The following is a 16,953-nucleotide window of genomic DNA, read 5'->3' on the forward strand; positions in this document are numbered from 1 at the left end:
TAAGCATTTTTCAATTTAACATTATGAATCATTAAAATAAGCCAATAACTAACAAAAGCCACATAGATAACTATGTATGCATAATAAATACTAGGGTATAGCCCGTGTTACACACAGGTGAAAAAACATGTCAAAAACATAATAAATTTAAACAACAAATTCCAACAACACAAAATTTCTTCAAACTTTCGGACCAAAACGTTAACTATTTACATTGTCTAGATATTAAAAGTTAAAAGTTACAATAAGTTAATGTACATCAAACAACAAAAAAAAACATTAACAAAAGACATCGTGTTCTTTAATATTAAACCACCGTCAACTTCTTCAAACATTCTATCAAAAGAAACTCATTTTACTTCACCACCTGAAAATATAATAAAACTATAGCATCAAAATTAAATATACCATAATAACATATTTAATAATTAGTAACATTTAAACATTAATAAAATTGTATTATTAAATTGTTGTATTTATTAAAACAAAATAACATATAACAACAAAGTAAAATGACAACATAAAACATCTTTCTAACTTAAATAATTAAACCAAAAAGATATATCAATTAAAACCTTTTTGATACTATTTCAAAACAACCCGTTTTGAAATATTTTCAAAATAGTTACAAAATATAAAAAAATTGGAATTAGTCAACTTCAAAAAATTATGAAATTGTTTTTGATTTTTTACCAATCTTGCAACAAACTTTTAAATCATTGTCATTAATATTTTGTTAAATTTGTAAAACTTAAAAATGTTTTACAATAAATAAATTCTCAAATAACTTTGGAAAGATTAAAAAATTTTATGTTGACTTTGAAAATAATTAAAGCTAAAAAAATATGACTAATTAATTTAGAAATAATTACAAAAATGAAAATCAAATCGGTTAATTTAAAAACTTCAAAAAATTATGGAAAGATTTTGAAATGAGTTTAAAATCATGGAGAGTATTAAAACCTTTAAAACTTTGTTGAAAGATTGATCAATTTCCAAAATTTAGAAGGAGTTTAAATATGTTAATTAAATTTTATAGTTTTAATTTTAAATTTGGTCTTCCATGTAAAGATAGAAATGATTTGAAATATCTTGATTATTGGGAATAATAATATTAATAAATTATGAAAAGTGTCATGTTTAATAATATTCACTAAATCATATGTGCCAATAATATTTATAAATGATGATAAAACGGTTATTTAATTTATGATATATTAAGTAGTGATTATTAAAATTATGTCAATTTGAATATTGTGTTCTAAAATAACGCAATTATTATTTTAGTATTAATTAATAATTAATATTCACGTAATTTAAAGTAAGATTACATTACAATTATGGCAAATATTTTTAGTTTGACAATCATTTTTTTGAATATTAAAATGATAACGTATTCTAGTCATTGCCAAATGACAAAAATTAAAATCAAATATGTTCTAATTTTACTAATATGACTAATTAATTTAGAAATAATTACAAAAATGAAAATCAAATCGGTTAATTTGAAAACTTCAAAAAATTATGGAAAGATTTTTAAATGAGTTTAAAATTATGGAGAGTATTAAAACCTTTAAAACTTTGTTGAAAGATTGATCAATTTCCGAATTTAAAAGAAGTTTAAATATGTTAATTAAATTATATTAAAACCATTAATACAATTTATTGAGCTTAATTATCCTTATTAGTTATTTAAACAAATAAGGATAGTCAAACTCAATAAATTGTATTAATGGGATACTTAAACCTTGTTGCAAGTAAGACTCATAAATTTATTTAAGTTATAACTTATTCATTCGTTTTTTTTAACAAATAAGGAAAGTCAAAAAATATAAATTGTAATAATGGGATAATTAGATTATTATTTTGGTCAAACCACAAATTAAGGAATGAGTTTACAAAAATGGAAAAAAATAAAAACATAAAAAATGGTTGTTTATTCGGTTTTTTTAAAAAAAATAAGAAATGTCAAACTCTATAAATTGTATTAATGAGATTCTTCAATGTGTATAAATCTAAAAATGTAAACTAAAATAAAATTGGGAATTATAATGAGATTTTAAATTAAACGAAATATTTGTCATTTAATTGGAAGTTGACAAAAACAATAAAATAATGATCATATTAATATAGGTAATTTAATGTATATTATAATCTTATAAATAAGGAACATACATGAATATTAAAAAATATATACATCAATATTAAAAACATACATCTTATTAACTAATGTTCAATCCATGCAATTAGGTTATATGAGTCGGAACAATAACCTGAAATGATAAAGTCAAATATTAGTAGTCATATTATGGAAGATTTTTAATTATAATTTTATAACCGGAAAATTTGATTGGTCTTACCGGAAAAACGAAATAGTGATAATGACGATGGTATCTCCGATTTTTATTTAGAAGGTAAAATGAAATATTCCTTAAATTAATCGGGACAATAACCTGAAATAATTAAGTTTTGTTATAACATTGATATTATGGAAGATTTGAATTATAATTTATAACCGGAAAATTTAAATTGGCCTTACCGGAAAAAGAATAATAATAATAATGTCCATGGATTAAACTGATTTTTATTTAGAACCTAGAAGAACAACATCTAAAAGAAAAAAAAAAACAGGAAAAATATAAACTTCAAATAAATATAAAACAACCATTGTTATAGGTATAACACATGAACGGAAAAACTTACAGGAAAAACGTAAATACGTAGAAATATTAGCTTCATCGCCGTTTTTGATTTAGAACCTAAACTGATTTTAAAAAAATCAGTTAACAATGAAAATAACGATTAAAAGGTTAGATCTATAATAACCGGAATAAAATATGATGTTGCCGGAAAAAGATATAACTTTGCTGAAAAATCATATAACATTGTTGGCCATTAGAGTATAATATATAACCTTACTGGAAAACGATTAATCTCGATCTACATTGCCGGAATATAGAATATGGTGGATGATGAAGTTAGTAAGCCGCGAGAGAGAGAGAGAGAGAGAGAGAGAGATTAAAATGATTATGATGGAAAAATCGTAAGGTTTAAATAAGTTTTTTTGGGTTTGTGGTTAATATGACACGTGGCAGCATAATAGACATTCTTAGAATGGAAATATGATAAGTTGGAGGCCTATGTGGACAACCTAGTAGAAGAACATGTGAAAGAATTGTATTGATCTAATAGATTAGTAAGATTCTGTTTTCAATTTTCAATTCATGTGGGTAAACGTTGTACACATAATAACTATTAAATTTTCAATTTCCAGCACATATTGTTTTAGATTCATCATTTGAACAGTTGTTTTAGATTTCATGATTCGCAATTACGTTACATCAATATCATTAATATAAACACAAGTGCATGTAATTGGGTTATTCGAGTTAATGCATGCATATATATATATATATAAAAGAGTTCAAATAAAAAGAAATTGTTTCCTAGGAATGGTAAGAACCAGTGGAATTTAGACATTTGGCATTAAAACCTATGGTGAAAGAACAGTTACATGAAACTATGACGGTTATAATGGTGAAAGCGTAATTGTAGGAAACTATGACGGTTTTTTGTAATTTTAAATCTCAACTATTGATTGATATGATCCAATGACTATGATTTATTCCTAGTCTTCCTAGGAAACTACTTGTTTTTAGGATAATCCTCCATATAAATATAAATATATATATATATATATATATGTATGTATTGGATCATTTCAGAAGTTTTTTTGCAGCGAAAAGTGAATGTGTAACTCCATTAATCTCTAATTTCACTCACTTTCTTATATGTAGGTGCATATGTATGTGTGTAGGTACATAGGTTTGAATGTGGCTCGGTACCTTTATATGTTTGTAGGTAGGTTTGAATGTGTATTTAAGACATAAATACAACCAACCTACATATATGTATGTAACATCATATAAAAGGGAGTGAAATTAGGGATTAATGGAGTTATACATTCACTTCTCGCACTTCTCGCTGTAATATCACTTCTCACAAGATCCATCCCATATATATATATATATATATATAGAAAAAGGTTAAAATAAAAATTCATAGTTTTGTGGGAAGAGTAGGAAGGACATAAAATTTAGAGTTAGTCAACTATGTAGCCTAAATCCTTGATCCTAGGAAATTATTATCACAAAAAAATATAAAAATTAAAAAAAAAAACTCGTTGTAATGCATATATGCAATACATCTACTTTTTTCTTAATGCATATGTGCACTAGTGTGTATTTTGATATGTGCAATAGTGTTGATTGGCATATATGCAATTGTTTGTATTTTATATGTGCAATAGTGTTATATTATATACAAAAACAAAACAAAAATCGATATAGTGCATATGTGCATTATTGTTGTATTACATATATGCGATAGTGTGTATTGCATTATATTTGCATATATTCAATAGTGTGTATCGTATAATGCAATTGTGTTGTATTATATGCAATAAAACACTATTGTATATATGCAATAGGTATTAGTGCACATATGCACTACACCGACAAGTTTTAAGGTTTATTTTTTAGTAACAATATCATCTTATTAGAAGGAGGAAAGAAAAAAATCACAAAATATTTTTTTTTTAAATAGTTAAAAATAATTCTTTGCTAGTTCTCTCTAGATCACACTCATATATATATATATATATATATATATATATATATATATATATATATATAAGGTCATGTTTTGAATTTTAGCCTTTTGTATTTGTTTGATCTCTGCACGATGTATTTGGTAGCTTGTCGGTTTCGTTTGTTGTATGTTTTGGCTTGTGGCAATGTAATATTGAGCCCATTGGTCCTTTACATGAAAAGTATTGTATGATATGTCTTCACCTATATAAGGTGAAGAATGAATATACTAAACACAACCTTTTAAAAATAACCTTATCATTATCTCACCAACTCCTCTCATACTCTCTTCTTTCTTACCATTTCGGGTAATAACCCAACACAAACAAGATCTAAGATCCAGGTTGCTTACTAGTGATTTCCACTAGCTAGTAAGTGAGACTGATTCAAGAACTTAGTTGTTTGATCCGCTCATAGGACCTGCAATTGGTATAAGAGTTTTCGGCTCTACTAGTTATGGTTCTTGGATCACAACCTTGGATTTTGGTCTTATTTGTATGTTGTAGACTTGTGTTCAAGTGTTGAAGTGGGTCTTCAGGTTCACTTGTTAATATAGTTGTGTGTACAAGCTTGAAATATTTAGTTTTGTTTGAAGTCTTCGAGTTTGAAGTAGTGTGTTATTGGGTTCTCGAAGGTGTTTGAATTTAAGAAAGATTCTTGGTTAAGCTTGAAAATCTGTGGTTTAAGATCTACAAAGTGTTCATCGGGTTTTTTAATAGATTAATCGAGTTTCTATTTTTGGTAAAAAGTACTATTCTGAAATTTTGTGCATAAAGTGAAATTGTACTTTCTAGAAAAAACCAATGGAATCAAGTTATAAACCAATCATTCTAGTCTGGTATTTTTGGCTATGCATAGTGAATGGGCTACAAATTGGGGCGAATTGCGACACGTGGCACCCTGTCAGCAATGGGTGGGAATTTTTTTTTGAGGTGTAGGGCTACAAACTCGGCAGAGTATTTTTGTTTATTAATTTCTTTTTATAATTAAACTAAACAAATAAAAACCAAGTAAATTAAATAATAAAATAAAAATGTATTAAAATTAAAAGAAATACAAAAAATACAAAACTAAAAGAAATACATAACTAAAAAAAATACATAACTAAAAATAAAAAAAAATACATAACCAAAAAAGAAAACCAATATCCGCAATATTCGCGCATTTTTTAACGTCGTCTTTGATGCAATAATGCGGCCTATTCGTGAAACCCTTCCGATTTGAGGAATTCTTAGTCATCTTTCATTTGACGTAATTCAAACGTCTTGGCTAGCTTTTCTTGGTGTTTGTTGGATGTTCTGAGGTCGTTTCCTATTTCCATGACATTTGTTTCCAAACGACCGACCAACTCGTTTAATTGTCCGACGTCTTCACTGGCCGCCGTATTGAATCGTGATAACGACGAACCTTCCCCCTATTTTTTCTCGATCTCCCGCGGGGTCAAGGCAACTCCTGTACTTCTTCATCGTCGGCTAAAATGACCGCGTCGTCCTCGAAGAAGTTACGAGCATCGGAGGGTGTGTTTGGTGTGACAAATCGGGTGTGTTTGGTGTGCACAGATTTGTCGACGACGATGTCTTCGACTTTTTTGAAGGCTGGGATGAGCCGACTCATCGGGTGACCGAAACGGTGGGTGCCCCGTTCCATTTCGCGCAATGGCGTAGCTTTTCCCAACATCTTAAATACTTGAACGTTTCCCGGACCGCCCTCCGGTTTGGCCTTGAGCTCGAAAGTCGCTCAAGGCTTGAGATATAGCCCGCTACGCCAACTTGGGCCGTGCAACCGGTTAAATATCCCTGAAATTTTTTGAGAATCGGCGTTAAGCCCCTTCCAGTGGGCTTGAACCGCTTCTTTTCCCGGTACTCTTCGGGTTTATCGGTTAGCGCGAGCCAAGCTTCAAATATTTTCTTCCAAAATATCCCGTTGGCTTGAAAGTTAGCTACAAATTAAAATTATTTGTCACAATTAGTATACATTTTTAATAAACACTAAATATATTTTTAATAAATAGTTAATATTAAAAAACTTACCGACGTCGGCATCCTCCGAAACGACGATTCAAGCCCTTGCGAGGGCCACCTCCTCCTCCTTGGTCCATTGCTTGTATGGATCGCGTTGCGACGTCAGGTCACCCGGTTGGTTTTTTGTGTTAGCAGTGGTCGGGCCACTTGATAATACTTGCTAACTTCAATGGTCGAAATAGGCGAGCGACACCCACACCCATTGTTGTCGCCACGACCTACCATTTGCCACCACCAACATCAACATCAACACCACCACTGCCACCACCACCACCCTTATACGCACATATTTCGACTCAAGTAATCATCATATGTCCATGAACTTGTAAATCCAGTTCTATATTACTTTCTTAGAATTAGTAAAATCCAATGGATGGACAGTGGCGATAGCATTCATATGTTTACAGGAGCACATACGAAAATTGTATGATCGATCATGGACTAAGGTTTAGAAATGATGGTGTGGTGATGGACCATGAATGATTTCTATGGTTTCCTATTAACTATCTTATAACAAAACTTAATAATTCATGTGATATCTGGATGGTGCAGTTACTGCACCAATTGCAATTACAGCAAGGTAGTATAACTACATAATTTGAAAGTCCTTTTAGTACATTTGGAAACCAGAAGTTTGAGACTTGACAGTTATTCAACTTATTTGGATAGGTTGATATACAAATGATCCATTGTTTGACTTTTGACTTTCAAAAGTCAAACAATAAAGAGAACCATTAATTGTCTTTCAGCTTATTGCTCATCAAACAAACCTTAACTACATTTTAAACAAAGTTTCAACAAACACAAAACATTACTAATATTTTTGAATGCATTCAAACACCTTAATAGGAAAACATAAACAAACATGATTGCCTTCTAGAAAGAAGACAAGATTTGAATGTAACGATGAGCACTTGTGAATTCATAAGAGAACTCTTTGTAACGATATAACTCCTGAAAACTCTTGTCATGAACATTGTACCTAATCATCTTCAAAGGACCTAACAACACCAAAAACGTATCTTCTTCTTCTTTATTTCTAACCACATCAACAACCTGAAGAGCACACTGGGATGGATAGATCATGTTCCAAAATCATCCATGCACCGATGTTGAAATATCCAGTACGGGACATCATCCAGAAGTGCATCAAGCTGCAATCGATACTTGACAAACCACACCGAGTGATCCCCTAACATCTCGTACACATTCACGCAAAAACTATCTGCCTCGCGATTGTTGTGTAATATTAAATGTAGATGACCTCTAGATTCCCCAAAATACATTAACATTTCACCAGACACCAACCCTTCCGGCACGGGCAACATTTGCAACTCTTCAACATCTAACTTGAAGTACAAGAAATTGCAACTTCCACAATCGGGAGCCCAATGAACAGCTCCGTTCCAGTAAACCGGTTGGCAGAAGGTCAGATTTTGTGCAGAGAAAGATTCGACACATATCTTCCATTTCCTGGTATCAGACGAGTAGACTTGAATCTGAAACACGTCTCCTAAGAGCTCAAAACAACGAATACAAACGACTTTGTAATGCATACAATGTGTGAGATGAAACGCCAGAGCCATAGAGCAGATGTATTTCGGGGCCGGTGGGATGATTGCCAGTTGCTTGGTGGTGGGATTGAATATAAAATGTTCACGAGCTCCATTGTGAAGGGTATGACAAAGTAGTAAACCGTTACAAGAATGCAGGATTTTGACACGGGAACGATTAAAGTATAAATCAAGACACCGAAAAGGAGGAGGGCTTCGGTTTTCAACGTCAAAGGAAACATATATATCACCAGCAAGAAGATGAGCAAAAGATTTTGAAGAGAAGGTGCAAAGAGTGCGAGCAAAAAGACCAGGAGATTTAAAAAGGTTATTATTATCATACCGGTGGGTGAAGTGTTTGTGAGTCAAAAGCAATCGCCAGTGTTTAGATACGGACTTGAAACGAAGAATGGAGGTAACAGGAAGCCAGACAAGGATTTCAGTTAAAAGGTCGTCGTTGGAAACAATTACTGCTTCAGATTGAAGATCGGAATCCTCCATGGAAGCAGGTGAGAAACAAGCAGGTGTTCACTATTGTTTGGGACTTTATACTGACTTTGAGAGGGTTGAAGAAGATGAAAGGCCTGGCAAAAGTTGAAACGTGTTAATTTGTAGCCGATATAGTTTTTATTTTTTAATGTATGAGTCTGATTTGATAAGGCGAAAAGATTTTAACGATTTTGAGGAGTTTTGTTTAGTTGTCATTAAAAAAAATGATTTTTATTTGGTTCACTTGTAAAGTTTAAATTTATTATTTCACATTTACATATATTTTTTTATTTTTTGTATGACGAATTCATTTTAATTATTGTTGTATGTGAGACTTAAACCCAAGATCTTCTAAACCCGTAACTCAAGGCATTTTAGAAATTTGTGATGACCCTTTGATCAGGCAAACTGTAGACCTAGATCGTGCATTATAGAACTCCGTGATGAACACCTCAGATCACGCAAAAAATAAGGGACAGACCATTTTGCAGAAAGGTCTATTTTCTGAGAAGATCGGAGATATGCGTGATCCGAGGTTAAGAGTTTGATAAATACTATCTACCCGTAAGTGACATATTCTTGATACAAATAATAAAAACTATAGGTAACTGTTCTTTTAAGCTTGTTAAACTGACTTTCTTTTTAACCAAACTTGTCAGACATTTGAGAGCGACTAGCCACTTTTATCTACCAACACAATCAGGGCCGGCCCTTAAGCATTGGCAACCAAAGCCCTAGCTTAGTGCCACCACATTTTTAAGGCCCCCAATTTTTACTACTAGGTTAATTCTCACGTTTGACATTCTGGTTGCATAGAAACAAACACTTATTATTTGTTGAGCTTACATCGAAAAATATGATTTTGGATTGCTATGTTTTTATTGTTGTAAATCTTTGATTTTGGATTGGATGTTATTAGCATTATGCCTTGCAATATTGTGTGTATTTGTTAGGTAATAGGTTCTTATTCATGTAAGTTTCTTTGATAAAATGTTTTGTGAAATACATATTCCATTTTGGAGTTACTGTACTCACTATAGTAGTCTGTCCGGCTACTCTTGCTGAAATCATTACTCTTCATTCTCCCGTGCTCTAGCAATTGCGCTCCCTAGACCACTACCATGTAGTTAGGTAGGGACAATCAATTCGGGAATCTAGGAATGAATGGGGATCCCTATCAATATCAAAATAAAGAAAATGGAATGAAATAGATTACCTTTCTCTCACTCAATAGATGTAGCTGGTCTAAAGGAAGAAAGAAAAGAGGAAAGCTCCCTTTCTATTTCTTCTGCTGTTGGTCCCGGCGGACGCAGAGTTAAGTCCAAATCGAGTTGGGCATTTGAGGAACCCTCTGCTGGAGGATGAGCGCAAATCCTCGATTCGTCGTCCTCCCCGGAGTCACAAAAAGCCAAAATATAATAGGTATTCCTAGGTTAATGAAGGTCAACGTGATCGAAAGAAAAATGATATATACTAAGATATCAAGAAAAATAGATTGGTAGTTTCAAACCGAAATCGGATTTCCTTTTCGTGCCATATGCGCTTAGACTTTACTTTCTCCTCTTTTTCCCTGGTCAATATTAGTTCTCCTTAACTTGACACTTACTTATTTCCACTGAAGCTAGTACGCAACGATTTCGATTCCTATCTGGATTATTCCCCGCTCTCCTCGATCAATATATATAATAAGTATACTCTGAATCCATTCTCTCTCAGAGGATTCAATCTTATTGGTCCTACGTTACGTAAGTTTTTTCTCTTTGCTTTTGCTGACTACACTCGGATAGCGAGCAGGCCTGGGCCGGCCCGGAATGGGAATTAGACTTCATTCACTTGATGGGCTTTCGCCTGAACAAGGTGGCATGACCCGTGCCTAGTACCTTTCTGGTTCAGGACTATATATATATATATATATATATATATATATATATATATATATATATAAACAATAATTTCGGTGGATCGACCTACTCGTAGGACTGGTTCACTGTTCATTCAGAGGGCCCAATTCACCCCCCGACCTGGACGAGACATTAGAGTGATGAGTCTGAAGCAGATCGAGAAAGTTGATCACGTCTTTTTTACTTTCAATTATTTAAGCAAATGACAGAAGAGAGAGCGCACAGAAAGGAAAGAGAGAGGGGTTCCTTTTCTCGTCTATAATATCTATAATATAAGAGCAGATCCCTATCTTGGCAAGTCTCTGAGAAGGTCAAGACCGATAGGAAATCTATGTTCCTGATACAAAATTTCCTTAAGCAATTGTTTAATCTATTTTGATTTCAGCATTTCTTTTTCTTAATCTATTTTTTTTCAACCGATTAATCTAGATAACATATCATCATAACTGACACATTATAACAGTATGAATCGTAGTAGCTAACATACATTCCACGTAAAAATGTATTACCTGATATTATCATATTCCGACATCCGAGGACCGCAAGCAAAAATAAAATATATTTTGGAAAAGGGCCTCAAAATGTTACTTCGCTTTGGGCCCAAAATGGTTGGGCCGACCCTGAACACAATGCCTCATCTCATTTTGCTCTTTATTATTTCAGAAGTTGACTTTGCAGTAGCAATTAGGAATAGGGGTGTACACAATCCGAGCCAAGTCTGAGCCCGGTTATGCTCGAGCTCGGCTCATTTCGAGCTCTTTTTTTAATGTTCATACTCATTTCAAGAGTCTTTTTTTCAACCTCGAGCTTAGCTACTTTATTATTTTTTGAATAAAACTTAGACGAGCCTATGCTCGGTTCAAGCTCGTGTGCAATTCCATAAACGAGCCAAAGCTTAGCTCGAGCTCGGCTTTGCAGTGTGAGATTAATACATAAAAGGCCTAAAGAGTTAAACCTCAACAATGCATTAGGCTGGTAAGGTTCGACGAGCCTATCTAACCTTTCCATACAAGGCTCGAGTCTGAACTCGATAACAAAATGATATTTATATGAGGCCCTGACTAGGCTCAGGCTTAATAAGGCTATGCTCGTTTTGAATTTTTTTTCGATCCAATGTCACTGTGCAGTTTTTATTAGTCTAGTGGGTTATATTCATGTAACAAAGTGAAGTCTTGAATGGTGTCTCATGCAGGGATGACAATCTTGACCAAAACCTTTTCAAATGGGTTGTTTTAAAATTTTAATGAGTTGGTTTGGGTCATAGATTTTAACTAAATGAGTCAAAATGAGTCATTTGAAATTCCACCTTGTTATTTTCGGGTCAAAATGGGTCGACAAGTTCGAAGAAATGGGTCGATGTGGGTTAGTGTCGTAAGGAAATGTGGCAGGTTTCAGATCGGTTCAGGTTTTCGTACAAGACAGGTTTCTTCATGAAACAGGTTTCAGATTGAAACGGGTTCGGTTCAGGTTTCAAGCCATCACAAGTTTTCACATTGGACGGGTTGGGTTATGGTTTCTTTTGTTTCTTTTTGGTCGATTACGAATGCATTTTTGTTTAGTTGAATTATTTTAGTTTCGTTTTGATTGATTTTTTTGTTTTTGATTAATTTGGTTCGGTTTTGGCTTTTTGTTTCATTTTCGTCGGTTTTTTCGGTTTTGGTTCGATTTCTCGATTTTTTTATCGAACGAAGACAACGGAAGAAACATTTTAGTGTTTTTACTTTTTTGTTTTTGATTTTTATTTTAGTTATGATTTTTTTATTATTATTTTTAAGGGTTTTTTATCTTATTAGAAACCCTTCAAAAAAATTCAAAAATATTAAAAAAAATAATAAAAAAATCACAACTCAAAATATAAATAAAAAAAAAATCTAAAATAATTTAAAATGTTTTCGCTGTTATCCTTGTTAAAAAAAACAAAACCCGTAACGACTCTAACCTATTCCGACCCAAACCAAAACAACCCTTTTTTTAATTGACTTGTTCTGACCCATGACTCGTTTCGACCCATGACCCGTTCTACCCAACCCAACCCATTTGCCACCTCTAGTCTCCTGCTTATCAACTAGCCAAACATGTTACTCTTTAAATGCCGGAACAGAAAAGAGCAGCCACAAACTGGTTACTAAAAAGTGCATATTGGTGTATGAAAATTAGTAATGAAATTTTCCCTTTTTCATTATTGCGCAGCGAAAACATGAACTAATAAACAGAAAACAAGTTCTAATAAACGAAGACGCAAAACAAACTGTAGGGCTAATATTCTATATTAGTATTAGGTTGTGTATGTATTTATATTTGCTTTTAGTCGATATATTACGTACCTCAGTACGTTTATTTGTAACCATGTTTTGTAAACTTGGAGAAATGGGGACCATATATAAGGTCACTTTACCCATTTCTCCAAACAACCCTTCAAATCTCTTATCAACCAAGGAAATAAAGAGACCTTTTTCTCTCACAAACACTCACTTTTCTATCATTTTCTCTTTTGTTTACAAACTAAGATCCGAGATCTGATTATTGTTAGTGATTTCCGCTAGCTAACAACACGAATTGATACGAGTAAAGTTGTCAAATCCATCCCAAAGAGGACCTATAAGTGGTATCAGAGCTTTCGGCTCAACTTTTGTGATTTTTGGATCAACCTTTTCGGGTTTTGATCTTAGTTTTTGGTAGATTTGAGGTTGTTCTTCATTTTACCCGCTAATTTTGAAGTGTCTTACATCCTAGAGATACCCGAAAATCATCAAATCTAAGTTTTTGGTGTTTTGGGTTTTCGTGTCTGGGTTCAGATATAGTTTAATAACTCATATCTAGGCCAATCTATTGGTTTTTAGACTAAAGTTCTTTATACTTTATTGTTAGATTGTGTGTTATCTTCAAAAAAAAGTCAACCAATCAACCAATCGAACGTTGTTTCGTTGACTTTGACCAAAAAATTAATCGAATCGAGTCTGGCGAGTTGACTTTAACCCGTTGACTAGTTACACTTTGACCAAAAAAAATACTATTACTTTGTTTTATATATATATATGTGTGTGTGTGTGTGTGTTTGTGTGTTTGTGTGTCCTGCAATTCTAAGCTTGATAGAAGTATAAATATGAGTGAATGCCAAAATGACATTTTAAAAGAAGAATTCAACATGTTTAACATATTCAAGGAGATTCCGTTTCCTCTCTCATCAATAGATATGAGTCATTCGTCACTGAAATGAGAAGTGCTGGTATCATCCATGAGTCATCTGAGATCAACATGAAGTTATTGGATTCACTGCCTTACGCATGGATCATCAGTGTGGTTACCATTAAGAGAACCACAAATCTGAATACCATAACACTCTCAGAGTTGGCTTCTACCATAAAGTCTTTTGAATTAATGGATGACAATCTTCGAATAACCAATCAGTCAAAAGAAAATAAAGTTGGGACAAGTGTTGCAGGTGGAAGTAGTCGAGCAAGTCTTATCCTGTAAGGCTCCATTCCCGGTGCCCTACATTGACGCTGAATTTACTCATAAACACAGTTCTAAATATCATAGTTAATTAAAGCTTTCGCAGAAAAAATAAAACATCAATCATTTGTTACAAAACATTCAAACTTGTCTTTAAAAACATAACTAAAACATCTTATTAAACATCATGACAAATCCTTCAGCAGATGCCAGCTTCTTCAGATCCTGCCATGTGTCTCCCTCAAGCTATCTATTAACCTGCGTGCATACTAAAAGTCAGCTAAGCTAAGTGAGTTCTAGTTAAAAACAGGTAGCATACAATATGTAAGTCCCTAAGACGGATCTTTCAATATGATATCACAATAGATCGTTGTTATGCGGAATTTAACAATGGATAGATTCAATATAAAGCAAGTAAACAATAAGAACACAATGATATTGCTTCAAAACACACGTATATTCACGTCGAGTGCTTAAGCATTATTGATTACAGAATAACAACCCTTCTAGTCTCTCATTCTCTCTTGTTCACGTCTAACCCCAAAATGACCTAGATACACTGTTTATATAAAGACTACATACAATTCCACCGAGATCCACATGGATCTCGGTTTACAATGTAAGCCCAAACCTAATACAAACCATATAAATACTAGCCCAACACAATACATTCACATACTGACATATATACGTATCCGAAGATAAATATAACTTACTTAACCTGCTTATCTTTCTTTCGTACATACATAAGTATATACCTTCATTCATTCTTTCTTCATTTCTTTCTTTCATACCTTTTATAATAAATCTTACTTCACATGCATATACATTTTAAAGAGCATTTGGCCCTATAACCTCTCTGATATTATAAGGGCCTGGTCCCTATCCTCTCAGATATTGTAAGGGTCTGGTCCCTCTCTTCCTTATACTCATACCTTAATTTCTTTATACTATCATTCATACAATATTGTACATACCCTGCTATGTCATTCATACATACTTTATAAAACGCTTACCTTTCCTGGTGATGCGAGCAATATCTGAAGATAGTTTACGTACCGACAAACATTCATTCGTAACCTCAATAACTATCACATAAATCATATATGGCATACACTTGCCACTTAAGGTAAGTGTATTAACTAATCACATCGAGTATGCACACAGCCCCGAAAACATAACAAGGAAATGGGGCTAGAAACTCACCTGTAGGCGATTCCTTTCTGAATTTACGGTTATGCCCTTCTTGAGTTGTGCACGGCTAACTGTGTATTAATTATAGTATCAATTAACTACTTCTTGCTATACCATACTTCTAAGTTATTTTAACCCCTAGCTACGGGGGTTCGGGGAAGCGCCCCTAACAGCAGGGTTCTAGGGGCGGCAACCCCTAACAGGGTCCAAGGGGTAGAGCCCCTGGCTTGGGTTAAGCTGTCAGACAGCTTGGAAAAATTTTATTTTCATTAATAAGTCTTTACTAAAAACCTCATCAGAATACTGAATTTTAATTATTTAATCAAATCAAATCTTCCTTTTCAACGTTGCAATTTCTTATTAATTATTTACTTATTCTTATCTTAACCATCATATATGTCCATATCTATCGTTTACGTACGTATACGCTGTTTATCTTTCGTTTATTTGGAAAATCATATATCACCGTTATAAGTTTCTTAGCGTGGAGGTCACCCTCCGTATAAGTCTTCTAGCGTGTAAGTCATGCATACTTACCCGACGTATATGCTTATATGCTGCCCACATACATACACATAACACATACATACACGCTGTATATACTTATATAGTATACAATACATTTACGGTATAGATGCATATATGGGGTTCATACATATACGGTGCACATACATACACGCCAAATATACTTATATGCCTACTTACTTACACGGCGTATAAACTTATACGCTAATTGCACTTATACGCCCTATTATTCTACACAGCTCTTTTTTTCGCGTTTTTTAAGGTTTTACTTCGATTTCGAAGCCGTTAGCCGCCGTTAATCACCGTGGTTGGTCGAGGTTTGATATTTTATGGTCTGAGTAGCTTCGGGGTGTCCAGATATGAGCTAAGGCGGCCCTTAGGCTCGTTTTTGGTTGATTAAAAACCCGAATAAAGCTATATCTAGATCCAAACGGCTCGTACGACATCACGGGGCTGCGGTGTCGGTTTCTAATATGTTGGTACAAATGAGATAAATCATTTCTTACCTTAGGTTGGTCTCGGATCGTTGAATATATAGTAGAGTAGAGAGTGTTTGGCTTAAGTGTGTATTTTTGAAGGTGTAGGCTATGGTGTAGAGATGGATGAAAATGGAAAGGATTATGGTTTAAGGGGTATTTATACTTTCTTAAGCTCATGGACCTTAGGCCCATCTTTCCTTTTTGGTTCATAATTAATTCCATCTAATTAGCCTACGTATCTTTCCATCTTTATTATTTTATTGTTTCTTTACTAACTCAAATAAATTTTTCCATCATAAATAAATAATATGTTAAATATTATCCTTAGAAATTTCGGGATGTTACATATACTTCCCGAGGTACACACACACTTGTGCTCTCAAGATTTTATAAATAAAATTGAGAGCTATAGAACTCATAATGTTGCCTTGATAGATGAAAATCTTAGCCTTTGATGCCAAAATAATGATCTTAGGAAGACTGAAAAGATTTTCACCACTAGGATTAAAACTCATAATAAAGATATGGCTAAACTTAATGAAATTTTTTTCAATCTGATACACTAGCTGAGTTTCATGAAAGACGCGTTGTAGAATTAAACGCTAAAATTGAGAAGCTAGAATTAGATTTAGCTCAAAGAAAAATAATCGTTGAAATATTTGAGTTAGCCTCTAATAAATTGAATGGGA

General features: G+C 33.1%; 1 protein-coding gene across 1 annotated transcript; it reads right to left on the reverse strand.

Annotated features, from left to right (window-relative positions):
* Positions 1 to 7,546: 7,546 nt before the first annotated feature.
* LOC143610166 (F-box protein At5g07610-like) lies at positions 7,547 to 8,724 on the reverse strand. The gene is made up of 2 exons (XM_077084718.1): positions 7,799 to 8,724; positions 7,547 to 7,760 (listed from the first exon to the last, which is right to left on the reverse strand). The coding sequence occupies exons 1-2, from the start codon at positions 8,722 to 8,724 to the stop codon at positions 7,547 to 7,549; spliced, it is 1,140 nt and encodes a 379-aa protein (XP_076940833.1).
* Positions 8,725 to 16,953: the final 8,229 nt, after the last annotated feature.

The sequence above is a fragment of the Bidens hawaiensis genome, unplaced genomic scaffold, assembly GCF_021521415.1.
Source record: "Bidens hawaiensis isolate Kalapana, Puna unplaced genomic scaffold, B.hawaiensis_p1.1 tig00024830_1, whole genome shotgun sequence".
Lineage (NCBI taxonomy): Eukaryota > Viridiplantae > Streptophyta > Magnoliopsida > Asterales > Asteraceae > Bidens > Bidens hawaiensis.

What these genes read in the sequence shown, in the direction of transcription:
- LOC143610166 (XM_077084718.1), bottom strand. Translation starts at nt 8,724, where the DNA reads ATGGAGGATTCCGATCTTCAATCTGAAGCAGTAATTGTTTCCAACGAC. An exon ending in GCACTTCTGGATGATGTCCC is followed by an intron (nt 7,761 to 7,798) that starts GTACTGGATATT and finishes TGGATGATTTTG; the next exon opens with GAACATGATCTATCCATCCC.